The 26,604-nt window shown below is 45.9% G+C and overlaps 8 protein-coding genes across 8 annotated transcripts; 7 read left to right on the top strand and 1 right to left on the bottom strand.

Moving 5' to 3' along the window:
• Positions 1-1,229: 1,229 nt before the first annotated feature.
• AOL_s00215g200 (uncharacterized protein) lies at positions 1,230-3,456 on the top strand (the record flags this gene model as incomplete). The annotated part of the gene is made up of 3 exons (XM_011129402.1): positions 1,230-2,247; positions 2,306-3,284; positions 3,354-3,456. 3 exons carry the CDS (start codon positions 1,230-1,232, stop codon positions 3,454-3,456), a joined length of 2,100 nt encoding a protein of 699 aa, XP_011127704.1.
• A 921-nt stretch (positions 3,457-4,377) lies between these two features.
• On the bottom strand, positions 4,378-6,558 carry AOL_s00215g201 (uncharacterized protein; the record flags this gene model as incomplete). The annotated part of the gene is made up of 6 exons (XM_011129403.1): positions 4,378-5,264; positions 5,314-5,500; positions 5,559-6,053; positions 6,127-6,375; positions 6,435-6,491; positions 6,550-6,558. The coding sequence occupies 6 exons, from the start codon at positions 6,556-6,558 to the stop codon at positions 4,378-4,380; spliced, it is 1,884 nt and encodes a 627-aa protein (XP_011127705.1).
• Positions 6,559-7,314: 756 nt separating this feature from the next.
• Positions 7,315-8,867, top strand: AOL_s00215g202 (uncharacterized protein; the record flags this gene model as incomplete). The annotated part of the gene is made up of 4 exons (XM_011129404.1): positions 7,315-7,578; positions 7,651-7,825; positions 7,895-8,712; positions 8,772-8,867. 4 exons carry the CDS (start codon positions 7,315-7,317, stop codon positions 8,865-8,867), a joined length of 1,353 nt encoding a protein of 450 aa, XP_011127706.1.
• Positions 8,868-9,369: 502 nt separating this feature from the next.
• On the top strand, positions 9,370-9,802 carry AOL_s00215g203 (uncharacterized protein; the record flags this gene model as incomplete). The annotated part of the gene is made up of 3 exons (XM_011129405.1): positions 9,370-9,401; positions 9,516-9,630; positions 9,755-9,802. 3 exons carry the CDS (start codon positions 9,370-9,372, stop codon positions 9,800-9,802), a joined length of 195 nt encoding a protein of 64 aa, XP_011127707.1.
• Positions 9,803-10,751: 949 nt separating this feature from the next.
• On the top strand, positions 10,752-13,814 carry AOL_s00215g204 (uncharacterized protein; the record flags this gene model as incomplete). Its single annotated transcript, XM_011129406.1, has 13 exons — positions 10,752-10,782; positions 10,888-11,013; positions 11,076-11,143; positions 11,205-11,330; positions 11,387-11,632; positions 11,703-12,158; positions 12,217-12,474; positions 12,528-12,626; positions 12,681-12,871; positions 12,934-13,147; positions 13,204-13,371; positions 13,428-13,550; positions 13,617-13,814. 13 exons carry the CDS (start codon positions 10,752-10,754, stop codon positions 13,812-13,814), a joined length of 2,304 nt encoding a protein of 767 aa, XP_011127708.1.
• A 644-nt stretch (positions 13,815-14,458) lies between these two features.
• Positions 14,459-15,655, top strand: AOL_s00215g205 (uncharacterized protein; the record flags this gene model as incomplete). The annotated part of the gene is made up of 5 exons (XM_011129407.1): positions 14,459-14,489; positions 14,560-14,565; positions 14,640-14,840; positions 14,896-15,031; positions 15,109-15,655. 5 exons carry the CDS (start codon positions 14,459-14,461, stop codon positions 15,653-15,655), a joined length of 921 nt encoding a protein of 306 aa, XP_011127709.1.
• Positions 15,656-20,917: 5,262 nt separating this feature from the next.
• Positions 20,918-21,728, top strand: AOL_s00215g206 (uncharacterized protein; the record flags this gene model as incomplete). Its single annotated transcript, XM_011129408.1, has 2 exons — positions 20,918-21,505; positions 21,564-21,728. The coding sequence occupies 2 exons, from the start codon at positions 20,918-20,920 to the stop codon at positions 21,726-21,728; spliced, it is 753 nt and encodes a 250-aa protein (XP_011127710.1).
• Positions 21,729-22,992: 1,264 nt separating this feature from the next.
• On the top strand, positions 22,993-26,009 carry AOL_s00215g207 (uncharacterized protein; the record flags this gene model as incomplete). Its single annotated transcript, XM_011129409.1, has 12 exons — positions 22,993-23,082; positions 23,189-23,306; positions 23,374-23,381; positions 23,454-23,573; positions 23,640-23,806; positions 23,867-23,936; positions 23,999-24,256; positions 24,321-24,609; positions 24,666-25,206; positions 25,271-25,323; positions 25,389-25,481; positions 25,540-26,009. The coding sequence occupies 12 exons, from the start codon at positions 22,993-22,995 to the stop codon at positions 26,007-26,009; spliced, it is 2,277 nt and encodes a 758-aa protein (XP_011127711.1).
• Between the last annotated feature and the right edge of the window lie 595 nt (positions 26,010-26,604).

Raw genomic sequence — 26,604 nt, forward strand, 5'->3', positions numbered from 1 at the left:
CGTATCTACCTCGGTTCAGCAGGAAAAACTAGGCCTAGCCCTGGGGCAATTGGATAGGTTTCGGATCTGAGAGGGTCGGAGATGTACCCAGATTTGTCCAGCGGCATGCATCGACAATCAAACTACTTCTAGTGGCATGGAATACTTCCCAAGATATCTCTACGGTTGAGATATATTGCACATGCGCATACCCTCAAAATAAGAGGCTGCTCCGATATTGCAAGATTGCCCTCAACTGTTCAACAGACAATAATGATGTTAATGACACAAATACCGCGGGGTCACACCTCTCGGCCGCTCGTATCTCATGACCCAATAAGTCGATGATACAACCATGCGATGATGTATCGTATTTACAGTACGCTTCTCATTTTCATAGGTGAGAATTTTCGGCATGTGAAACCCAAGTTGAACCGCAGACTTCAGTGTAATCCAGCAAGCCCGGTTGGATTAGCCCCAGCCCCCCGCTTCGTGATTGCACTATCCGAGCCTTTCTCCGCAATTTATAATCGAGACCGGAGCGGAGAGTACATAGTAAGTAGTATGTGTAGATGTACCTCATGTACATAATACGGAGAGAACCTGAGCTAGGGGAGAGTTCAGTTGTATATTTCGGCCGGGGTAAAATCTCGGGATAGAAATCGATATTCCAACATTGGGCATATTACGTGCAGTATCCCTGCCCGGCTCTTAAAGAGCGAATGCTTTCTTACAGCTGGCCCTTTCTCCTTTCCCTTCCTCCCCATACATATATTTACTTATACGCCGTCGACCGTAGTGAAGTCAGCCAGTAGTGAAGTCGATAGTGCAGTGCGGAGATCGTACCATATCGTTGTACAGATTTATATATTAAGCACACGCGTGCCACTGCTCCGGGTCCCTCCCACGTCTCCCAGGGCTGATCCCATCAACGGATCTCACCAACAACCGGGACTACCACACAACGCGCCAACACATCTGTCGCACTCGCCGTTGCCGCGGCTCGTCTGCTCACATCCAGGTAAGGAAGGCCCGCCCAAAGCTTGAAACTCAACCCGCGAACATGTGAGCCCGTCTGAACATTAATTATCATTACCTCCCCGCTAACTCCTTCTTTTCTATTTAAACTATTAGATCCCCAGTTTATTTGATTTCCTGGGGAAATTTCTAATTCCACATCTCCAGACTCTTACTCTTACACACTAGCCTCAGCCCTTCAGCTTTCTCAGATCTAATCACCAACCGACATCATGACGGAAGTTGCCAAGGCTAATCGCCTAAAGTATTGCAATGCACCTGCACCGGGAAAGCCACATAGCGTTGCCGTTCCCGGTTCTGCAAGGCCTGGCTATTCCGCTACGTACCGGCATTACGCTGTCGGAGACGGTCCTCTTCTAGAAACTCTTGATCCTCGGGTCAGAACTCAGCATGAAGCCTTTGAGACTGGATGTGCTATAAACCCCAACTCAAACTGCTTAGGTTGGAGAGAATATGACCGTGCCACGAAGACATGGGGCGCATATCAATGGATGAACTACGGCACTGTCAGGCAGAGGAGAACTGATATTGGCGCTGGTATCCTTCGGCTTCACGAACTGGCCGGCCTCCCTAATCGTCAGATCGGTGTTGGCCTTTGGAGTCCGAATATGCCACAATGGCAGCTCGTTGACCTTGCCGCAATGGCCTATAGCAATTTCACTATCTCCATATACGACACTCTTGGTCCCTCGACAACTGAGTACATCATTAACCACGGCGAGATCCCAACTGTTGCATCCACCGTTAATCATATTCCAACCCTGTTGGGGTTGAAGGATAAATTGCCATCCCTAAAGTACATTATTGCTATGGACTCTATCGATGACGGCGAGCTACCCGGCAACCGAAAGCAGGATCTTCTCAATGCATGGGCTAAAGAGAAGGGTGTTGAAATCTTGTCGCTTCTCGATGTTGAGGCTCTTGGACAGAAGCATCCACGCCCACTTGCTCCTCCCTCTCCAGATGATATTATCACCATCAACTATACTTCAGGAACCTCTGGCGTCCCCAAGGGTGTCATTTTGACTCACAGGAATGCAATTGGTGCTTTCGCAACATCGATGATCTGTGCTCCCCAAACCGATAATTCCGTAATGATCAGTTACATGCCACTAGCACACATCTATGAGAGAGTCTCAGAGCAGGCTGCACTGGGTGCAGGTGCTGCTATTGGCTTCTTCCACGGAAACATCCTTGAACTGGGAGACGATATCAAACTATTGCGCCCAAGTAAGATCTCAAGTTATATTTACCATAATCTAATGATGTTTACTGACAGTGATTACAGCTGCCTTCTGCTCCGTCCCTCGTCTTTACAACCGTTTCTATGCTGGTATCAAAAATCTAACAGTCGATGCCCCTGGCCTCAAGGGTGGCCTGTCCCGCCGTGCTGTTGACACAAAGCTCGCCAACATGAAGTCAGGTGGTACAAACAAGCACGCTATCTATGACCGTATCTGGTCAAACAAGATCAAGGCTGGTCTTGGATTTGACAGAGTTCAAACAATGATCACTGGATCCGCCCCAATTTCTCCAGAGGTTCTCCAATTCCTTCGTGCTTGCTTCGCCAACGACTTCTTCCAAGGATACGGTCTTACCGAATCTTACGCAGTTGGGACTGTTCAATTATTTGGTGACTATACCGCAGGAAACTGCGGTGCCATTACCCCAACAATGGAATTCTGCCTCATGGATGTTCCAGAAATGGACTACCGTTCTACGGACAAACCGTATCCACGTGGTGAAATTCTCCTTCGTGGAACCACCCGATTCAGAGAGTATTACAAGTCTCCGGAGCAAACCGCCGGATCCATTGACTCGGAAGGTTGGTTCCACACCGGAGACGTCGGCTCCTTCGACAACCTTGGCAGACTATCTATCATCGATCGTGTCAAGAACATCTTGAAGCTAGCGCAAGGAGAATATGTTGCACCTGAGAAGATTGAGAACGTATACCTTGCGAACCTTAATATTTTCGCAATGGCATACTGTCACGGTGATTCTCAACAATCCTTCCTCGTTGGTGTTTTCGGTGTCAACCCCGACACCTTCGCTCCATATGCATCCAAGATCCTTAACAAAGAAATTGCGGCAACTGACCTTGCCGCAATCAAGGCAGCTTGCAGAGAGAAGGCTGTTGTTAAGGCTGTTTTGAAGGATATGGACAAGGTCGCTAAGAGGAGGAAGCTGACTGGTTTCGAGAGGATAAGAAACGTCACCTTGGATGTGGAACCATTCAGCGTCGACAACGAATTGCTTACTCCTACGTATGTCCCTTCTAACCACCCCTCCCTATTTAAATCTAATCGCAATACTAACAAGCTATTCTTCCGCAGACTGAAACTGAAGAGGCCACAAACCGCTAAGAAGTTCAGGCCCGAAATCGATGCCATGTACGCCGAATCCAACGCCGAATCACCTATTAACGCCAAGATCTAAATACCCTCTATCTTCTATTCTTGTATCATGCTTTACTTTGATATACGTATATACCTTTTTATATTGCGATTCTTATTACTACTTTCATATTAGTGGTTTTGTCTCTCGCGAGAAACAAAGGTAGACCTGGCGCGGCGGTAGATTATTCTTTATTATAGCCCTTTACATTTTTTTTGAGTGTACAATCATGTTAATACCACATATACCAAAATTGCTTCTACGGATACAGCCGGCAGGCTTCAATGTCCCACTTGTATTGTCCTTTGCATCTGGATATCCGTGACTACCTGATGAATTATATTATGCCAAATCAACTAATAACCTTGTAAGCTTAGTATACGATTTATAGATCTGTCCAACCGTGAGGTCATCAAAGGCGCCCGATATTAACAGACATATGCAAAATACTCTAACGATGCTACTAGTATACCGCGTCGATTCTAACCTAACAATTCTAGTCGGTTTAGCTAAGTAATTATATTGTAATCGGATCAACTATAAATCGGACCACTTGATTAATCTCCTTACAATAAGCGTAATAACGGAGGCTTTGGCGGTGTAAACCGTTGGCCTCGGGTTAATCAGGAGTACAGGAGAGACCGAGGTCTGCATGCGCATCTCGTTGCCCTCTCGAGGGTTAATGTTCACCCGTATATATACCCGTATCGGATAGATTATTGCCGTATGTATGGAACTTTCCCTTCGGGACTAATACATACCCGCACACTTCAGTCCATGATTTTGAGCTAATACTATCATACAGCATAGAATGCAAAATCCTACATGTGGTTTTGTCTTTTTTTGGTTGCAAAAATAACCGATATATTACAAATTGACTACTCTGTCATGTAAACAGGCCTTGGGGTATTTTTTTTAGTATTAGTGGTGCCTGGGGCAATAGAGAATTGACCCGAGTCAAGTTCACCAATCCCTAAACATCATGACCTGCCTATCAACTCTCATCAATTGAGCCAACAGCTTCTCCTCCGACCGTTTCCATTTAGCTAGATCAGTCAGTTCCTTCTTCGTCAATAATTCTTCCTCGTGGCCTTTGACGTCTGTTCTGTCAGCTTTAGACAGCAGCATCGAATTGAGACTTCTCTCATGATCTATTCTCTGCAAAATTCTACTCATAGCCTTGTAAAAGTCGTTCAACATGGCCATTTTGGACATCTTCTCATCAAAATAAAAGAAATAGAACGTCCGCGCGGGTAGTCTTTCCGCCGTCTTTGGGACTTCCTGGATATGAAGAAAACCCCGCTCGTGTAATACGCCGAGATGCGCTCTGATATCTTTCTGCCGTAATAATGCGGTATCTGCAAGGCCCTTTTCGTCCATCTTGCCTTTGTCTTTGATAATTCGAACCAAGCGGGTTGCTATACCGCCGAATCGTTCCTCGACAATTTGTTCAAGTTCCCGGATCCGTAGTGCCTCGCATAACTTTTGTGTATCAACCGTCCACCCACCGTATTGCATGCTTCCTTCTTGTTTCGTGACGAATTGGTTGGGATCATCAGCCAACAACATCAAATGTTTTCTAATGTTTTGTAACTGTTCCTTTTTCTCTTGGGCCGCCGAAGAAAGTTCATGAGTTCCATTCATCCCCATATCGTCACCGTCTATATCTGCGTCTAAATCGTAGTCGTCACTGTCGCCTTCCGATTCCTCGTCATTTGCAGTGAACAAGTGCCCATTTGTCATTGAGCGTTTGTGTCCATTCGTCATAGCTGGGCCAGCGGCGATGGAATTTACTAAGTCAATATCCTTTTTCAAAGTATTGCCGATATCGAGAGTCGAAACAACCGTTTCTGTAGAGAACATTAGCAGCTTTCATTGCAAGTCGATACTTAATCATACTCTTTCCGCCATCCACCAATCCCTTTTCTGTTCGATGTCCGACAACATTCTTTTCAAGATGTTTTAGGAGTTCCGCATACACAAGAGATGTTGTTTTTCCTATTCGAGACTCCGCCCACCGAACAAGTTCCTCGTTCCTGAAGATCGCGAGAAATTTGGCGTTGTTGACTCGAAGGACGATGGAACCCTAAAAGCCAAATGTTAGCGTTTTCTCCAAGCCTCCGCTCTTCGTTTTTTAAACTAACATCGATTTCCCATTCTTCTTCTTCTATAGGTTGGGCGGCCGAAAATTTTGTCCGTTTACGCGCTCTGCCATCTTGTTGGTCTGATTTCCGTTTCAAGCCAAAGTTCTTATTGTCGAGATCACTTGATAAAGCCTCCATTTTCTCTGCAACCTTCTCATCAATAGCCTTCTTTGTCTTGGCTTGCAAGGCAGCTGCGGATCCAGCTTGCTCAGCCGTCACCCTTTGCCTAATTGCGTTCTCTGTATCTACTGATGGGTGCATATGGTGAACTTGAACGGGGACGAGAAATTTCGCCTGCATCAAGGTTATAATGTGTTTCGAAATTTGGGCCGCACTGGTGATTGGCGCTGTCCCCGTGGCTTCTGAGGCACTAATGGCGGTTCCGTTGGGTAAAACGGCGTTTGGTTTTGGTTTTGTGGATATACCGTATGCTGTAATGAAATCTGAAACTCTAGCATGGCCGAGTAATAGGAAATTGCTGATAACTGAGGCTGCCTATGTTCATTGTATATATGGTTAGACAGTTTGAACCACAGGGAGCCTGCCATTTTGTAGAGAGCCAACTTACCTCCGATCCAAAGCGTTCCTCAATAGTTCGAACCATCCGACCAGAGTGCAAAAGCTCATAGATTTGCAGCCAATTACATTCGTAGTGAGTTGCATCGCGGCCACCGTCTTCGTTAGTATAGTGTAAGACGAGATGTTGTTGTATTAGGACCACCAGTGTTTGCTTTACGACTCTTTCTGGGATTTTGACCCGTCGGACTATGGTGTATAATGTCGAACGTCCATATTCGAGCAAGGCTGCGACAACCCTCTAAAAGAATCCACAGTATTAGAAGAGCCTGTAGATGGAATTTATTGTGCCTAACGAACCGAAGATAGTTCGCCGTATGTATCTCTGACGAGGATGGTGCAGAGTTCAGCTGCGTTCTACATCTGTGGGTTAGTCGCCATAAATACGCAGGAAGAATTTATCGATTGCACGAACTTGTTGCATTATGAGTGTATAATATCGATGTCCCGTTGATATTGATTGTATTAGAAAGATTTATAGTGCGATTGCTATAAGAAAGGCATGGTTGGGATTTGGATGCTTTGACCTTGATTGGTCTGTTCGTGAATTTTGGGATGGCCCGGAGGTTGAAGTTACGTTTTCGAAAAGGATTTGTGGTGTTTCGTTTCCTTCGAAGTATCGCTAAAAAGGCATTGCCAAGCTGACGTTGTTCAAGGAGACAGTGATGATGCGACGGACCGGATCAATGATAGAAGGCTCTGCAGCTGATGGTTGAAGTTGAAAGCGATGAGGGTTGATGGTGATGAAATGGACTGGTTGATGGACTCGAAGAATGACAAAAATGACAGTGAGTCTTGCGCATCTCCATTTAATTTTTTTGTGTTGCCCAGGGCCCCGGGAGAAAAAGACTGGACCGGGGGGCGCAGGGACTCGCGGGGACTGGCCAGCCAATAGCGGCCGAGGAAAATACTGTTGGACATCCGTGACGTTGTTTTCGAAAGAACTCACCCGATCCCGACTTGACTCGACTCGACTCTACCAGTCCTAGATATCGACATATCCTAATCCTACCTTTCAAGACATCCGTCTACCGTAAGTGGCTTCGGATCGTACCCTTCCATTGTCTCGAGTTGACGTCCATGTCGTCCAATTGATACTAACCGGTCAATCTGTCAGGCAGTGTAGCCCCTCCTCCTCGACCTCCTCCACCCGGTTTCCTTTACAAAGTCGGCGGTTCCGATGTTCCCTGTACGAAACGCAGTCGCTCGCGGGGTTTCGAGACAATGGCTAAGGCCATCGTCTCTTTCCCTACAACAGTCGAGAGCTTTTGCTTCCCCAGCCTCTGCGCCTTTCACCTATGAAGTCTCGGAGGCTGCCGGTACCAAAACTGTTTCTAAGGACACCGGTTCTCCCACTTCTTCTTTAGCCGTCGTTATAAAAGCTGGTAGCAGATACCAGCCATTACCCGGTCTCTCTCATGCGCTTGAGCACTTCGCATTCAAGGTACGGCATTTAGAAGGATTGAAAATAGAATTATGTTGGTTTGTTTCATTCGCTGAAACTTGACACATTTAGAGCACTTTAAAACGATCCTCTCTATTCATTACTAGAGAAGTTGAGCTCATGGGTGGTGTATTGGAAACTTCTCTGTCGAGGGAAAACATCGTTTACAAGGCCAGGTTTCTTAGGGGCGACCTACCCTATTTCGCTGAGCTCTTGGGCGATGTCGTTACAAAGACTAAGCTTATCCGTAAGATCTTCTCGAATTCTACATAATAGCACCTTTGGATCCTTTATGTTAACGGAATACCGCGTCAAGCTTACGAATATACCGAGCGGGTAATACCCACTATGGAGAATGAGGTCAACGTTGCATACTCCAACCCCAGCTATGTCGCATTGGAGTCCGCTCACGCCAGTGCCTACCACCATGGCTTAGGCCTTGACAAGCTCTCGGTTGTCAGGAAGAACTTCGGTGTCGAGGAAATTGCCGACTTCGCCGGCGCAGCCTTCAACCAATCTAACCTGGTTGTTGTTGGTTCCGGTGTTCCTCATGCCGAACTCAACAAGTACACAACCGAGTTCTTTGCAGATGTCCCAGCTGGAAAGGCTCTCACGGCCCATGCCCCCACCTACTATGGTGGCGAGAGCAGGGCGTGGTCTAGGTCCGGAAACTCCGTGGTTATCGCCTTCCCAGGATCTGCTGGAGGCCCCGCATTCAAGGCCGAATTGAGCATCCTATCCTACATTCTAGGAGGACAATCTACCATCAAGTGGTCTTCAGGAAACTCCCTCCTAGGAAAAGTCATTGAGAAACACCCAGGTGTTACAGCCGTCTCCAAGAACATCACCTATTCTGACACCGGTCTGTTTTATATCGCCGTCGACGGCCCTGCATCTTCCCTTGTCAAGGCCCTTCCAGACGTTGTGAGCGCCATCAAGAGTGTATCAAGCATCACTGCTGAAGATCTCAAGCGAGCTATCCAGAATGCCAAGTTTGATTTCTACACTGCCGCTGAGGAAAACGCTCTTTCACTGGAGTCGATCGGTCAAAGCATTATCACCACTGGCAAGATCCCACAAGTTCAGGAGTCCATTAAGTCTTTGGAGAGCGTTACCCTTGATAGTGTCAAGAAGGTCAGTGATAGTCCAACTTCGAGCTCTTTTGTTCCCACCCTAACTATTCTGCAATATAGGCCGCTTCGACCATTCTTGCCGGCAAGGCCGCCGTTGGTACCGTTGGTGACCTTCACATCCTCCCATACGCCTCTGATATCGGCTTGAATGTATAAAGTATTTTGCCCCACATAGATCATTTATTGCTTAAGTCTACAGCTAGCGACGCTTGCCTCCGCATGCTGAGTTTCCCTAAAATCATGCCTTGAAAAATACGTCTCGTTTTTTCAAATTCTTGTACAGTTAATCCTCAAAACGTAGTCCGTTCGGATGAATGGCTATAGTATATACACACTCAATTACTTCTTTTTTTTCTCATTAAATTGCTGTAAATCATGTTATCAGCCTACGAGACCATCATCAACCGTCGTAAACTCGCTGTATGTTTAAATTTAGTGGCGGCTGCTAGATCAGGTACAAGTGCAAGCCTATTTGTGTTGGGCGGTGGAGATACCGATGCGGAAAATTACCGCTGGTCCGCCAAAAACCTTAGCAGTCCAAACGTCGACATCATCGGTCAAGCAACCTCACCCTCACCTCCACCATCCATACCTCCAAACCCGAAAACCTCATCGGTTCCTTCATATTCAATTCTTCACCTAACCTACCATAACCATCATGGCATTCGCGTGGAAACAGGCCGGCGTGAGGTACGTACTACCTTATCCAGCTACGACTCCCGAACACATCCCGATTGCCGATATCTCCTCCACCGCTGTCTCCGAAGACTCAATTGGCTGACATATCATTCTGAAACTATATAGCTACAACAAGTACCTCTCGATCGCCGCTCAGGCCATCCGAAAAAGTCTGAAGGAACAGGCTCGTGTCGCTGCCGAGCGACGAAGCGGGAACGAATTGAAGGTTTCCAGATGGGAGGTACGTGGCTGATACTCTATCCCAGTGGATATCCCCAATCTACAACCCTCAATCAGCGATACTTCTAGAACGCGTGGGTACCATCGATAAATAGAATCGGGTGCTAACTATATGCTCATTATAGAACGGCAAGCAACAGGAGGCCAAGTACTTGGGTAACTCCGAACAGTAAATGGCCGAGGATGGAAAATAACCGACAGTCTCATTAAATTTTCTGAAGGATGCATAGAGAAAGTACATACGAGCATTTTGGAGATGCGGGGCTACGGGATTGTACATATAAAATGGATTGAAATATAAAAGGCAGACACTGCTATCTGTCAACCACGAGCCTGGCCAAAAAGAACTCTACACACAAACCATCTATTGTCCATGATATTGGATATCATCCGCATACTTATCTAGGTTGGATAGTGATTTATTGCTACACTTTAACTGCCCCCAGCCCAATATCCAGTAGATACGCTTGATTTGGTATCTCCAGGTATCCCGCTTTGGTAATCGTATCTATATATGCACTGTATTCCGAACTCCGGCTTCGCAAAAAAATTGCCATGACAGGGTCGCCTTCCGGATTTAATATAGCCTAGATTCATCTTACGTATGCTTTCATATAGTATTTAAAGTGAAAATACTAGATAGTGTCAGTACCGAGCCCGATTGGTGCCTTTGATTCTCAGGCTGCTGCAGACTGGAGGCTGGCTGAAGAGCAGAGCTCAAGAGGGGCAGAAATAATCCAACAAATGAGCGCTGTCAAAAGCGACGCCCCCACCAATGCGGCGACCAACGAAGTATGATGCATCATCCACCGACAGTAGTATACTAGGTACTTAAGCATCTAAGTACTTAAGTAGCTAGTACCCTGGCCTGGCCTGGCCTGTCGGGACAATTAATTGACTCGGAGAGAACAAGCAAGCTAAGAGCTGTCGACCGTTGGTTCGAGTTTACGTACAACCATACCATTACCATCTTTATGCATCTTTTCGAATCGAATCCCGAACTCCATTAGCTGATAAGCTCCACACACGCCATAAACGCTTCCCCCGTCCGTTGCCCGAGACAAAAATTAAGCCCTACTACCATCCGGTGCATTTTCCAGAGGAATCACCAGGATACCTAAGATGGCGAACAATAGCGGGGGCTTTAACGACGGTCAGTATTTCTTGCCCTCCCGGTCTATTCCCTGTGCTTGATCGTAAACTCATCTCATTATTCCTGATATGTCGAATTTTCGCACGCTGATATCGGATATTATAGCGTTTGCACGTCTCCACGTGTCCGAGAAGTCCATCGAGGGCAATCAAATCACTACTACGACGATATCGTCACCTTCATCCACAAGCTATAGGGATGTGACACAACTATTTCGGCAGGCCTGTCAAGGTACCAAACTATGATATAATATATCTTTGTAGAATATAATTATTGATATTCCAATCGTGTAGGTCTGGACGTGGGGCAGTTGGTAAAAGATCCAAACTTCACTCTGTTTGAGGCAGTCGGCGCTTTGGAGGTTCGATATTTCAATAACTACGAATATGAAACTGCATCATTGTACTTACCAATCCTCTTAGATAATGGACCCGAAGATGGACAGCGGCCTGCTTAAACCGGGCGAAGATGATACCCCGTCGGAACTATATCAACCTGTGCTCCCCGAGGAAATCATTGGCATAATGGATCAATTACTATCGAGCGAGGTGCGTTATCGACAAATAGAAGTCAGCAGAAACTCGTATAGTAACTTTGAACCCAGATGTCATGGCATGACGGCGCTGCCTTGTCGCAAACCGTTTTCACCTGCTTGTATATCGACAATTTACTGAGTTTGAACCCCTCAAGCCTCGAAGAAGCCAAGTTCAATCTACCACCTTCGGAGACCCATCAACCGGGATCCCCAACATATCAACTGCTCCACGTAGTCCTTCGAGCATACTGTGTCGGTCTCATCAAATGCTGCGAACGTGTCAATCTCCAGATTCTTGCTGAGCATACTTACGAGGTTAGTACCACCAACAACAACAACTAGGAATGCCTTTTGGCCGCATTGCTTAATGATTACTCTTCGCTAGGAAGAAGACTTCGTAACACAAACCTATAACGTTTCACTCTTAGACTTCATAACCGTCGCCGAGATCAATAAACTTCTAGTCTCTGCCATTGAATATGTCGATAGCACCGCAGCGCCATGGCCTAATAACATCAAAATGGCACTTAAGGCCCGTCTAGCCTTTCGAAAGCTATTTCTCACGGAATTATCTCGAGATGTCAAGGAGATGGTTGACAAGCGCTCGAATTGGGATGGTTGTATAACCTTGCTATCAACTATTGGCATTACACGGAACCTAGGCACAGCTGTTCCTTCAGTGTTCAGTATCGCTGTTCAGAGGAAACTAGCTAGCACAGTCCCTCCGCGCCCGATAGTGCAGATTCCGTTCGAAGAGGCATTCACTATAGTTTCGAGGTTGTGTAAGGATGCCAAGGAGATCTTGAGGGTCTTGACTTACTCTGGTGCTACGAATCTTATGGTATGTACTAATGACATGGTACCAATCCGAAGTTGCGAGCTAACAAGGGATGGTATAGACTTTCTTTCTCAGATTCACCGCTCGCAAGCCGCAGCCGTCAACATATGTTAGATCACTCTTACAAACTTTGTTTTTCAGTAATCATGTGGCTTTGGGTCGTATGCAGATAAGCCATATCCTCCTCGAGGACGTCAAAGAATTATGTCTACCAGCGGATGACCTTTTTGATCCTCGAAATGAACTTTCTGAAATGCCATCAGATACTCGGTTTCAGATCCACCAGCGGATGAAATGGTTCGTTGAGCGAGCCGGAAATGTATGTCGTTATATAAAAAGTCAGCGTTTTGAGTCACGACTAATGATATATAGTCGTACATTACCCTTTACCGAACTATCTGCCAGAATCGCTCGAGGCTAAGAAGGAATCTTTGCCACCTAATTGTTGACTGGGATGCATTGCAAATAGAGGTAAGTTTTCTTTGAATAACGCCTCTTCAGTTATCCTTCTCTAATATCTATCAGTGCGAGGAAATAGACGGGGAATTACAGCAACTTATCAAGGAAGAGCCTGTTCTGCATAATGATAATATATCCTATGCGTTTTCACTCTCTTCATGGGTTTATCACTATAAATTAAGGCAAATGGAATGGATTATCTTCCTGGGATTTGAACTGGAGGTTTATTTACCTCATGAATTTGCCGGAATGTACTGGTGCGTTATTTCAAACTGCAATAACCTAAAACTATTACTAGGGTACTAAAGATATTCTACAGGTATCTTCAATACTTCTTACGTACCCGCCTGCAACATTTGGAACGGATACGGCATTTTGTTCACCCAGGAGTTGCCGTGGATTCTCCATTAGCAGCCACGAGATCAAAGGAGTGCATTGCTTCAGCACAGGATATCGCGAATGCCCAAGCTACAGTGAACTTCACCTTACTTGAAGCCGCCGCCCTGCAGGAACTTTGTAGCGCAATGATTTTCGTAAGGATACTCCTTCGTCCCTTCTATGGGAAAAGATACTGATATCAAATTCACAGTTGTACACGGCACTTGCAAGACTTGGACTTGTGAAGACGCCTCCGCAACCTTATTCTACTGATGTTATGCGGTATGAATTACGGATGAAGCCATTTTTGACAATTGGATGTCCAGATGTTGTTCCCTTTGAGGACTTCAAGGCTCTTGTCGATAACCCCGATATCGAGGTAAGATTTTCAATGAAACCGTATTGATCACGAGACTAATCTCATGTTAAAATTAGACAATCGAGATGCTCGAGATGGCGTCGGAAAACACAAAAGAGGGGAGGAAAAACTTCGATCTCCTGAGTAAGATGAGCGCCACTTCTTCGCACGCATTACTCTGTGAAGAAGGTTATCGCTTGGTAGGTTTCTATCCGTCACATAGCTTCTAAAGTTTCGTAATCTAATAATATATCCTCCAATACTAGAATTTGAGAGAGTATCTCCGTTCTTGCATCGGGGCAGGTGTTGCTATTGTCATGCTATTAAAAGCGATTAAAACGAATACGGTAGCAGATGCCGAAGTTGAGATTGACCAAGGGTCCTATCATCCTTGGTTCCCCATTCCTAGAATATCTTCCAAAAAACGTCCACCACTACCGGCTGTGCCGCCTACAGGGAGGTAGCGACATTTTGGATATTGAACTTTTTGTACTGTTTTAAAGTTCTCTTTCCTTTTTTTTGTGCTCAATATACGTATATACACACCGCATCGCACTTCTTGGATATGGAAATAAATGAAAGGATGATGACATGAAAGAATATCTCCATACTGCTGCGCAAAGCTTCAAAGGCGGCAACAATTTCGATTTTCATGATAGGTGTGATATACCTAATTCTCGCCCCGAAGCTGTGGTCGTTTGTGTGTTGGACAGTTCGGAAACAGGAACCGAGGTTGAAAATGGAAGGGGGATTTGAACATCGAAGTTAGGCAGCTTGCCGACCTTCCTCGATTCGCGCTCGCCTGCCACATGCAAAATTCCGGGGCATCCAAGCATCTACCAAAAGAAGGAACTGGGGTCTATTCGATGCCATATGATTTGCCGACACGCTAGGAACGCATTAACGTTGACGTCTTCCTCGAACTTTTAAACTGGGACTTGGACTTGAACGTGAACTGCCTTCTGCTACTTTCACTGACTTCTTCATTTCCCCATATTTTCTTGACGACGGGTTTCTTGACGCTCCTTTGTTTTCGTCATAACAAATCTACTTTCAGGGCTATACGAATTCGCGAATCTACGAATCACTGAACGCCACAATCTCCAAGATGTCTGATAACGTCGCCCATGCTATTGCAGGTATGGATAAAACGTCTTTTAGAATTATATTATTTCGGCTTCAAAAACTAATGATCTGCTCGCTTTATAGGTGCTGGTATGTCCAATTATATGTGTTTTCACGCACAACTGGATCCATTGTACTAGCTGGGAATGCTAACTCGAACACAGGTGGTGGCATTGCCTCCATGGTCCTAACCTACCCACTTATCACCCTGTCTACCCGGTCTCAAGTCGAAGCCAAGAGAGCCGAAACATCGGTTCTTGATGCCGTTCGCAGGATTATCGCCCGTGAAGGTGTTTCTGGATTATATGCCGGATTGGAGTCGGCCCTGTTTGGGATCAGTGTGACGAATTTTGTGTACTACTACTGTACGTTGCTGTGATTATATAAAGAAGAAAGTATGGGTTTCTGACGTTTTTTTAGGGTATGAGTTCTCCCGAGGGGCCTTCGAGAATGCCAATGTCAGGAGAGGCTTGGGAAAGAAGTTGTCAACGTTGGAGAGCATGGCAGCTGGAGCTTTGGCTGGGTCGGCAACTGTATTGCTCACAAATCCTATTTGGTATGATATGAAGCCTATATGAGTTTGCTTTGTAATATTAATTGATAAAGAAAGAAATGCTAATATGTCTGGTTCAGGGTCGTCAATACTCGCATGACAGCTCGCAAGAGCGAGGCGTCCTCCGACCTACCTACTCTTGAGAACCCGCGGCCAACAAAGCCGCTTGGAACATTTGGTGTTCTTCGACAGCTGCTCAAGAACGAGGGTTTCAAAGCCCTTTTCGCCGGTGTTATTCCAGCGTTGGTGCTTGTCATTAACCCCATCCTCCAATATACCATCTTCGAGCAGCTCAAGAACTTTGTTGAGAAGAAGAAAGGAAGAAGACTTGCACCTATGGATGCTTTCTACTTGGGTGCCATTGGCAAACTCTTTGCTACGGGTATCACATACCCATATATTACCGTCAAGTCGCGGATGCATGTCGCAGAAAAGGCCGATAGGGACCCAAGCGTTTTTGGGAGTCTGCAGAAGATTGTAGACGAGGAGGGAGTTAGCGGATTATACAAGGGCGTTGGGCCTAAGTTACTCCAATCCGTTATTACAGCAGCTTTCCTGTTTGCTTTCAAAGATGCATTCTACAGTATGACAATCAGGGCTCGGGCTAAGGCAAAGTTGGCGGCCTGAGTGGTGAAAGAAGGGGGTTCCATTGCAGATTCTCGGCTTCCTTCAACGAGAGACACTTGCAATATGATCGCCACCAAGAGCTAAGATATGGCGGTTAAGGCTATCCCTTTTATCGAATAAGGGGATTGGCTGGGTAATTGGAGAATGTCTTTCTATACCTAGAGCGGTGTTTTTTTTTTCTCTTCCTTTCTTCCTTTCTTTCTGGGTTTAGAAAGGCCTTAAGGGCAGATGTATTATACATAGACGATCGATCATGAACTTTTTACCAGCGGGCGCGTGTGGCACTTTGTAATGTAACCTAGGCGGTGCTGATAGTGCACAATCCGTTGACGTAAGCTAACTCGAGTCCTGATTCTTTCTTGTGGTCTTTTTTAAAATTGCACTTGCACGTGAATCGATTCATTCAATATTGATCAAGGAGCAGGGAAGTGAAAGCCATCGGGATCTACGCAATTGTTAACCCGTTGGGTGGAAAAGGCAATCAAAATGAGGCCTTTACATTGAAGCCTTTCGGCTATCGCTTGAATTCGATTAATCCAGCAGGCAGAATTCAAAACGAAAAGGAAAGGAAAGGGAAGAAAGAACGACCTCTTTCCCGGGCACTCGAAGCCGTGTCCGAAGATCCCTTAATTCCCTTCGAATAAAGTATCCACGGGCGAATCCTTGCCACTCGTCTATGATGATTGGAAGGGATGGTGTCGTACAACCCCACAAGGCCTTATTTCCCACAAGCTTTAAAGGGGCGACGCGGAACTGACTGCTTTGCTTGCTTGTCGACAGGAATTATGGGGCATGGCATCTGGCGGGGCAGACTTTAATTCTTGTTTTCCTGGGGATAAACAAGAAAAAAAAGGGTCTTTCATCCAATATGTAATATGTGCAGACAGACCTAAGATTCTTGGAATTCATTTACGAAGTCTGGAGTGAGTATAACAAGACTTTGATATTGATAATTTTCGGGTCTTGGAACCGGTATCAATTTTAATTTTTCTAATCTACGGAAACAGCGGAACAAAGCTCTCCGCAAAAGAACTCATCCAGAGAGTAATCTAGTTGTTAGAGGCCAAAAAGAATATTCGAATACGAAATTAATTCAAACCAACCGCCCTTTGTGAGTTTTTTCAGCTTGGTGCATTCACATTTTGTCGCTGAATGGCTGTTTACGGTCTACGCCAAAAAAACCATGTGTCGAAAAATAGGAGTGTCTAGGACCAATTGGCGAAAGCGATGGCGCATATATCCCAAGTAGTATAAGATGGATGCATGTTTTTAAAAATGGGGGTTTCTGACAGCCCGCTAGCTGCTGAATATATCCCACCTGCTAAATCCGAAGAGAATGGCATTGTGTGCATTAATCGCATAAAAGCTTGGGTGCTATCTTTTCCATCTTACCATGGCAGGTTTGATTTGATAGGAAGATGAGATGACTGTTAATCGCCCAGAGCCGCGTGCCCTGTGATCGTGTAATTTTAGAATCCGAAAGGGGGAGGTTTACATGTAAGTAAGGGTCGAATCTCCACAAAATCTCGAATCTTCCATATTTTTGGTGTCTTTTGAATCTCCACAAACATTTGGCGATGTTACCTTCTGAAAAGCTTGGTCGCTTAGATCGATTTGCAATTGCAAGCAACCCACCGCTAATACGTAACGCCTGTCTTTTTGATTTGACGTCTGCATATTGTCGATTTTTGACAAGCTGCAAGCCCAAGATTCTTAAATTAAAAATTTCTGTTCTCGAGCTCTCCGATGGCACCTGGGCGGTGCGGTTGGGGCACCTGTACGGGAGCTGTGATTGGGTGTTGTGAGCGTTTCACGATGATACATGCTAATTTGCAAGGGCTGGCGCTTTTTATTTTTTCACTCTCTGGATGGCATTCCCTCTCTCGCTCGAGCTCAGAGAGACATCTTCAAACATGTTTACTGAGCGTGCTTGCAGGCCCGGCCGTGCTACCGAGACGCAAACTTCCTTCAAAGAGAATGAGAAAGAAAAGCCGGGGTTACGTCAAAGGATTTGTCAAGTTGCACGAGGAGTAATCCGCAGTTTCCCATTAATTGTATGTCGGTAGGCAGAACCCGATTGATGACGCGGGAAGGAATTCATGGAAAGAAAGAATGAATGGCTTGATCGGTAATCGATGTTTTGCATTAACAAGATGGAAATATGAAGGAAGGAAGGAAAACAGGCAGGTCAGCCAGTTTATTACGATTTCCAACCCTTTTTGAATTTTCCAAATGGCTGGGTCTCGGAGAACTTCCTTTCCATCGTGAGTGAAGTGCAAAAGCTGGTAATGGTAGCGAGATTCTTTTTGGCATTCCGTTAGCCATGATCGACATGTATGCACCATCGATAGTGATACCCGAACTCAAATTCTTTCAATGGGATAGCGGGTTTTGGAATCGGGCAGGTACGAATGTCCGATTTCCTAAGCATCAACTATCAGAGACCTCTGTCGATAGCCAGATTCCATTTTGTTATCACATTTTGCATACCGAGGAAGCTCTCGAATCGATCCAACATCCTTTGATATCCGATTTGGAAGTTTTATGCTTAAAACGACAAAAAGAAAGAAAAGGAAAAAAGCCGCAGCGTCTGCGGTCTGCCCCTTTTCTGATCGGGGCTTAAGTGCTGATTTCATGCCCGGTGATGAAAGGCCTCTAAACAGAGAGCTTTCCCAGGAACGGGCGCAAGACAACCTGAAACGGAATCCTGGTAGAGAACAGGGCTTGGACAGGGTTCGCTGGTACCGACCAGTCAGCATTCTCGTTTACCCCGCAAGTCAAGACAAAACCATGCTGACCCTGCAGGTCTTCCCAAGCCAGGAACGAGAATAGAGTACTGTGCAGTAGACGGTTACCTCTGTGCATGGGAAGTCACCTTCGGCCAGCGGTGGATCGGGAAACATGCAGGAACAAGCACCAGCCTCCTAAGATTCTGATGAGAAGAATAGGTATTGATATACATAGGACAATCGAAGCTTTAGGATGTGATTAAGATCACACCAGGCTCGAGTTTCCGCCTCCGGTGAGGCGTTCGAATGTGATGGAGAGCTGCAGCGGAGTTTATAGCGGGACGGGCTATAGCTACGAACAGCCTTCTGAATTTTTTTGAGTTTTTTTGAGTTTCCATGAATAATACATATAGTTTTCGTCGTGACGAGATCTCGAGGTTAGTTGATTTGGGATGCTGGTTGGGGGGAGCTCAATACAATGTCAGGAGGAGATGAGAAAGACAATCGACGAGGATTGGAACTTCCAACGATACCAAATGCGGTGCGTTGGGATGGGCCAGATCATCAGGAACACGGCCGATTGTTACACCAACAGCCAACCAACGCAAATGTTCAAACGGACTGACGTCGACCCAGCTGATAGCTTCAAACATCGTTTCACGACTGCCATGTGTGCTGTTCTGATTCGGATCCCAACATCGTGAACCCCCTCCAGCCACTCGCCTCCTCGCTTTACGTACTCCTGCCCAGGCGCTGGTCATGCAAGACGGGATCTCATCGGTCGATTGCAAAGTCTGTCAACCGTCCCAGTTAGCGAGGGATATCAATATTATATCGACGCTTGTTGACATCGAGTGTCACATTTTGTTTCGTTCCACAACAGCTCTCAAACCTCCCAGCTAACCATCGACTACTGCTAAGTGGTTAAGCCTGGGCGGACAGCTCACAGCTCGACACGATATCAAGGTTATCGTTGTGCATGAACAGACGCCACTTCCACCGCGTACCGCAGTGTTTCTTTGCTGTTGTGATCTTTGAAGAGCAAGTCCATGATGTCCAACCCCGTTAACGAGCGTAGATCTCAACAAAACATCGAATCGATGGGAAGCGGGATGAGAATCCCCGGAGGCAGGTACGCAGGGCACATGTGCTGGCTTCCAAATGGTCGATTCGGTGCATGCATTTGCATGAGGTCTGGGTCTCTCGGGCTGCAAGGAACCATCACTTTGGGGCCAATCCAGACGCCCGCCTGGGCCTGGGCCAAGGCACTAGAGAGTCGCAAGAGCCAACCTCTCTTTCACCCCCTGCGCAAAAGAAAAACCCAAGGATATTAAATGAAGGGATTGAGTCCAATTGATTCGGGGGCCTTGTCCTTTGCGTAACCTATCATCCTCCCCTAAAGGTTAATCAGCCCCTTGATGAGACACACTGACAGCGGTTCATATTGTCAGACGGCACCGCAATTGCAACTGCAACCATAACCGGACATACAGCCAAGCAGCCCAAACAGCCAGTCCAATACAGTGCACACACACAGTACAAGGTACAACAAGTCAAAGCAGAATCAGCCAGGGGAATCGCTCGCTGGTTCCCAATAGCGCCGCCTGTTTTAAATAATCGGCCTGCTGCACAAGTTTGCGCCTCTCTTTTCTATTCTCCTCTCTCTCCTCCTCCTCTTCAAGCCATCAACCGACGGTTTTTTGTTTTTCAAAACTTCAAGCAGGCTTCTGGTCTCGATCACTGGGTTGGATTTAGCGCTACACTCCTTCGTGCGGAATCAACACCAATTACACTCCTTTATATCAAGCTGCTCGATATTTCCAAATAACTTTATTTTGTCTTCCATTACGACTTAACTTCTTGACGAGGTTGAATTCTATTTATTTATTGTTCGAAGCTTCTTTCTTCAATTTCTATTTCAGTAAATTGTAGCGATTCTTTGGATCAGGTTCAATCCAGTAGTCGACCAGGTGTCTCTTGTCAAATTTCAACAGGTCTTTTGCAGTCGTTATTTCTTTTACTAAGATTTGTAAGTTCTAAACTCTGCGGTGCCCTCCCTATATGCAGGATGCATTATATATTATATACACACACCTACATTCCTCCAATTGTCTATATTTTTATTTTAAAATAATCAACCACATGGATGTGATGTGACATACATATATAGTATGTGACATGATATTCAATTCTTGGTACCTGGAACTTAACCCTCGAAGACAAGTTCGAGTTGTTTCACTGCCAATGCAAATATGCAACACGGCACAACACATACTTACCTCTCCTCGACAATCCATACATTCACCACCTACCAAAATGACGAATTTGACATGATCCTTTCTAACATCAACCTCTTTCTCCTAGAACGTTCTCCTTACCTTCCTAGAAACACCATCGTCTCATCTTCCTTGACGGATTGTATCGACGATTAATTCATTTGGTTACGTGCCTGGTCACTTTCCAAATCCCACATTCATAGAATCCTCGATTTCAATTAGCTTCAGCAACCAATCAACCCTCTAAACCCATCAAAATGCGTTCAGTCATCCTCTCCATCGCTGTGCTCGCTGCCAGCGCCCTAGCTTATCCTGTTAAGGAATGCACTCGCAAGGTCAACAAGCACACCACTGTCCAATATGTTGACTTAGTTGTCACCAAGACTGTCTATGTCACCGAAACTGCCCCAAGGACAAAGCACGCTGCTCCTAAGCCAAAGGCGACCACAGTCGTCTATGTCCCACCACCAGTTGAGACTCCAGCCTACCAACCACCAGTCTACAACGCCCCAGCTCCATCCCCTAAGCCGGCTCCAAAGCCATCACCTGTTCCAGTTGTTGTCCCAGCCCCAGCACCGGCTCCAGTCTCCCCAGCCCCAGTCGGTGATGACCAGAAGTGTCTCGAGACCCACAACAAGTTCAGAGCTGCCCACGGTGCTAAGGCACTCGTCTGGAGCACAGAGTTGGCCTCACATGCCGAGGCGAACACCGGAGACTGCACCATGCATCACTCTGGCGGTCCATACGGCGAGAACCTTGCCTTCGGCTATGATAGTGTCGAAGCTGCTATCACCGCTTGGTACGAAGAGAAGAACCAATACAATGCTGCCTCCCCAGGCTTCCAGGTAAATAACACTCGAATTGAATACCCTCTTGTCTCAGCATATGCTAACAATATTTTAGATGTCTACCGGTCACTTCACCCAACTTATCTGGAAGGCTACCTCTGAAATCGGTTGTTACAACCGAAAGTGCGGTGGCAGCCAGTACCTCATGTGCGAGTACAGGACCCCCGGTAACGTCGTCGGAAACAACGGCCAGTACTTCACCGAAAACGTCCAGATGTAAAAATTCCATCTCGGATAAACAAATTTAAATTCGTTTTCCAAATGATCTCTTTACACTGGAGGTTATAAGGACCCTTTTTGTACCGACTCAGGGACTTCACTCTTCTAAGTGACCTGGGGGGTCTTGTGAAATAGTTCATTTTTCCTTCTGTGGTCACCTTTATTTCCTTGCGGATAACCCTTTGTTTAAAAACATCCTTGTTTCTGTGCATTTCCTTATGTTAATTCACTTTCTTCTTATGTATTACTACTTCCTTTTTTTTCTTTTATCCAGTGCATCTCATTAGCGGTAGCGAATTCAAGTGATTTGAAGACATGAGAACTGTATCATAAGTGCGAGAGACGTCACGACCCGACTATGTCCATACAATCGCTGCATGTTGTCACCTGGAGTTACCTGTAACATAGGGATGCATGAGATATACAAGATTTATTGGCAGCGCCGGTTCGCTGTCAGATTATACTATTTCATTGTACTGCAACCTTAGGCTGTTTTTTATTAATTTAGGGGTACTACGGCTCTGCAGCTGGCTCACTAAGTCCAAATATAGTGGCTAACCGTCTAACTTGACGTGCATACGCACACACGTCTGCATGTGCATCCACTGCAATGCAAACAACCATTTATTTATTTCGGTCAAACCACAGAACGAAGTTCAACAGGCTTAGCTTCGGCAAATCCTTTCAGAATCCCAAAGAGTATATTTCCCTGGGCAGAAAACGATATGTCAAAAAATTGGGTTCGTAGGGAAGACCGTCATACGTTCGTAACGAGGTTCTTGCGCAATAGCTCGCCGAATGGGTCCGGCACCCGTCCCAATCAACCTGCAGGGGAACTATAGTCGAAGCTTAGTGGTAGCTGTCGGGTCGTCTTTGCTGTTTCGGGGACAAGCAAGAACTTAATGATTGTTAATGTGACAGCTTGCTTGTAAAGTCTAACTTGGCTCGACGTCAACGAGTCCGGAGACATTATAAAACACCGAGTTCTGAGACTTTTTCCCAACCGCCACTCCTCCCCCTCATTATTCTCCACCATCCTACTCCTCCTTGGAACTGTTGCTGTTACATTTATATCGCTAGATCTACTAGTTTCCATCTTGTTGTCGTAATCAAGATCCTTCCGAGGTCTCAACACACATTCCACTTAAAAGCCAAGAAAACTACAACATCCCAGTCGCCATTCGCCGAATCCACTTTCCATCTTTCGCATCAAACAGCATTCACCCTGCCGCGGTCCGAAAAAAAAAAAAGGCCATCATATCAGCATGGCGACTTCGATACCCCTCCAAAGCGGTGATAGCGGTAAATCGAAACTCAAGCTTGTCAACCAGCTTGCGAATAGTACCAGCCCATACGTACGTTCATCTACGTTTTAAAACCATTAAGCCCCGCCCCCACGTTTCGAGATCCATGGCGGGGCAAAATGTCACGGTTGCTGACTGGCGAGAACCGTTGCTCTAGGTCCGCTCCCACGCCAATAATTTGACAGCATGGCAACAATGGACCCCTGAGAGTTTGGCACTGGCGAAGAGTGAGAATCGGTTGATATTTTTGAGCAGTGGATATGCTGCCTGTCATTGTAGGAGCTCATCCTTCCTCGATGGCGGCGAAATGAAGGCTAACTCTAGCTCTTCGATCACTTGTAGGGTGCCATGTATGCCTCCGTATAATCCGAAACTTAGTCTTCGATCTTCACAGAAGGACTTTGAAACTGACGCTAGGATAGGTAATGGAGCGAGAGAGTTTTCAGGACGCCTATGTCGCCAAAATTCTCAATGATAACTTCATCCCTATCAAAATTGATCGAGAGGAAAGACCGGATATTGATAGGATCTACATGAACTATGTACGTGGGCCTTCTGGATCGATACATACCCCCATGGGATCCGACCCTGACTAATTGGTCGGTTAGGTCCAAGCGACGACGGGTTCTGGAGGATGGCCGCTCAACGTCTTCTTAACCCCAAATCTTGAACCAGTCTTTGGTGGGACATACTGGCCTGGGCCAAATGCTACCGATGGACCGTCAATGAAGGACCAGATTGGATTTGTCGAGGTTCTTGATAAGATTGTCAAAGTGTATGGTCGCCTAGTTGGAATATTCGTATGGCGAAGCTAAGACTAACTGAATATGTATAGTTGGAAGGAACAGCAGGATAAATGTCTTGCATCGGCCAAGGATATTCTGAAGCAGCTCAAAGAATTCTCAGTACGTACTCTTTTGTCTGTTAGCAGTGTGTGTGGCGATACCGATTCTGACCTACTGGACAGGACGAGGGTCTAAAGGAGCAGGGCGGCAACCAGGATGGGGCAGAGATTCTCGAGATCGATCTACTCGAGGAGGCATACCAGCACTTCCTTAGCCGCTATGACACCACGCATGGCGGATTTGGCACCGAGCCCAAGTTTCCCACTCCAACAAATCTTGCCTTCTTGCTTAGGTTGAGCAGCCTGTCATCAGTCGTTGAGGATGTGGTTGGCGACGTTGAATGCGAAAGAGCCAAGTTTATGGCAGTGACAACGCTGAGGGTGAGGGGATAAAGCATATTTACAAAGGACGAGGGTGAAAGTTATACTGATAATATAATTACAGCATATGAGTCGCGGTGGGATTCATGACCATATAGGAAATGGCTTTGAAAGATACTCTGTCACTGCGGATTGGAGTCTCCCTCATTTTGAGAAGATGCTCTACGATAATGCTCAGTTGATATCTGTGTATCTTGATGCATATCTGTTGACGAAAGACAGGGAGATGCTCGATGCAGCTCTCGATGCGGCCGACTACTTGTGCTCGGGCCCGCTGAGTCATAAGGATGGTGGTTTCTATTCCGCTGAGGATGCTGACTCCTATGCGAGAAAGGGTGATACCGAGAAGAGAGGTATATAGTCGATCTTAACTGCCGTATAGAATACATTACTAATGTGTATTATGTAGAGGGCGCTTTCTACGTCTGGGATAAGAAAGAGTTTATCAAAGTTCTAGGCGAACAGGATGCAGAAGTTTGTTCTAAGTACTGGGGTGTTAGAACGGACGGCAATGTCGACCCGGCGAGGGATATTCACGATGAATTTCTACATCAAAATGTTCTACAGATATCTCAAACCCCAGCCCAGATTGGCTCCATGCTTGGGCTCAGCGAAACCGCCATCGTTGAGAAGATCAAGAACGGGCGAGCAAAACTCCGAGAATACAGGGAAAGAGAAAGGCCACGCCCTATCCTCGATGACAAGATTCTGACCGGGTGGAATGGACTTGCAATTGCTGCTTTGTCCCGGCTTGCTGCCGCCCTTGAAATCGTTGATGCTGAGAAGTCGAAGTTTTATCTCAACCAGGCAATTCGAGCTGCTGAGTTCATTAGGAAGAATGTATTTGACCAGAGGACTCTTGGTTTGAAGCGTGTTTGGCGGGAGACTCCGGGGGCTACGAAGGCATTTGCGGATGACTATGCATACCTTATTTATGGTTTGATATCCTTGTATGGATACCCTGTTTCGAATTCAATATTTAATCTCTCCGACTTAACACTAACATTTATATAGATACGAGGCGACTTTTGATGCGGGTTGGTTACGTTGGGCGCATAGCCTTCAAGGTTAGTCCTTGCATTAATGCAACATCAATAATACGGTTACATCGCTAACGCATGATTTATGTTAGCTGCGCAAACAAAGCTGTTCTGGGATGAAGCTCAAGGTGGTTTCTTTTCTACAGAACGTGATGCGCCCGATTTGATCCTAAGGCTTAAGGACGGTAAGTGTTGCTATTACAACCAACATCTCGTTCCATTACATGGACTAATAATGTACAGGATTGGACTCTGCTGAGCCATCTACAAATGGCATATCAGCTGCAAACCTGTACAAACTCGGAAGCCTTCTTGGAGACGCTTCTTTCTCCTTCCTGGCCTCTAAGACGTGCAACGCCTTCTCAACAGAGTTGATGCAACATCCATTCCTGTTTTCAACCATGCTACCATCGGTTGTCGCCTTGAACCTCGGGACCGGAACCGTGATCATCGCGGGCAAGAAGTCGGACCCGACTATCTCGGCGTACCGGGCGAAGCTCAGGACACAGTTGTTCACGAATACATCAATTATAGTCGTAGACCCCACCGAAAAGAGCGATGATATCACATGGTTCACCGGGAAGAACGAGATCTTGAAGGATATTCTCAAAAGCGCAGCGACCAAACCAATCGTCCAAGTCTGCCAGAACCAAACCTGCGTCCCTCTTAGCAAGATCGAGGAACTTGAGGCCAAATTTGCAGAATTAGGTTAAATTGCAATAAGAGACAGACGAAATTCTTCGGTAAAAGCCATGGGTTATTTTCTTTCGTATTTTGCCAGCATCAGCGAAACGGGCGGAGATGTTTTAAAGCAAGTGTGGCGGGGTGTTTGAAGTCAAAAAAAAAAATCTTTTCGATTAGAAGACTATTGTTGCTATGTATGCATTTTCGAGGAGACATTTGGAGTCTGGGATATATTGTATACAGTTACTACTTGGTACTTAGAAGAGGATGTTGGCTGGCATTTTACGATTTCTGCCCGTTTGCGTATAGAGATTAGTTTGAGAGATACTCACACAGTTTGTTAATAATTTAAGTTGCTATGAATTATTATTTTTTCGGTATCCAATACAATTAGCCAAGTTTATTAAAATATATAATCTCGTCGAATTGGTCGTTGGGGGTTTCAATGTGATATAGGCACTTACTTAAGTACTAGGTATTCACCTGTGAATTGAAGACCAAATCCATGTTATTTTTTGCGTGGATCCTGCGTTGGTTGTCGCGAAGGATGCATCATTGGAGTATAAAACGTTAACTCGAACATCCCACCATTCACTGCCCCTCTTCCACGCGTGATACCCCTCA

This window comes from Orbilia oligospora (assembly GCF_000225545.1).
Source record: "Orbilia oligospora ATCC 24927 unplaced genomic scaffold scaffold00215, whole genome shotgun sequence".
Taxonomy (NCBI): Eukaryota; Fungi; Ascomycota; class Orbiliomycetes; order Orbiliales; family Orbiliaceae; genus Orbilia; species Orbilia oligospora.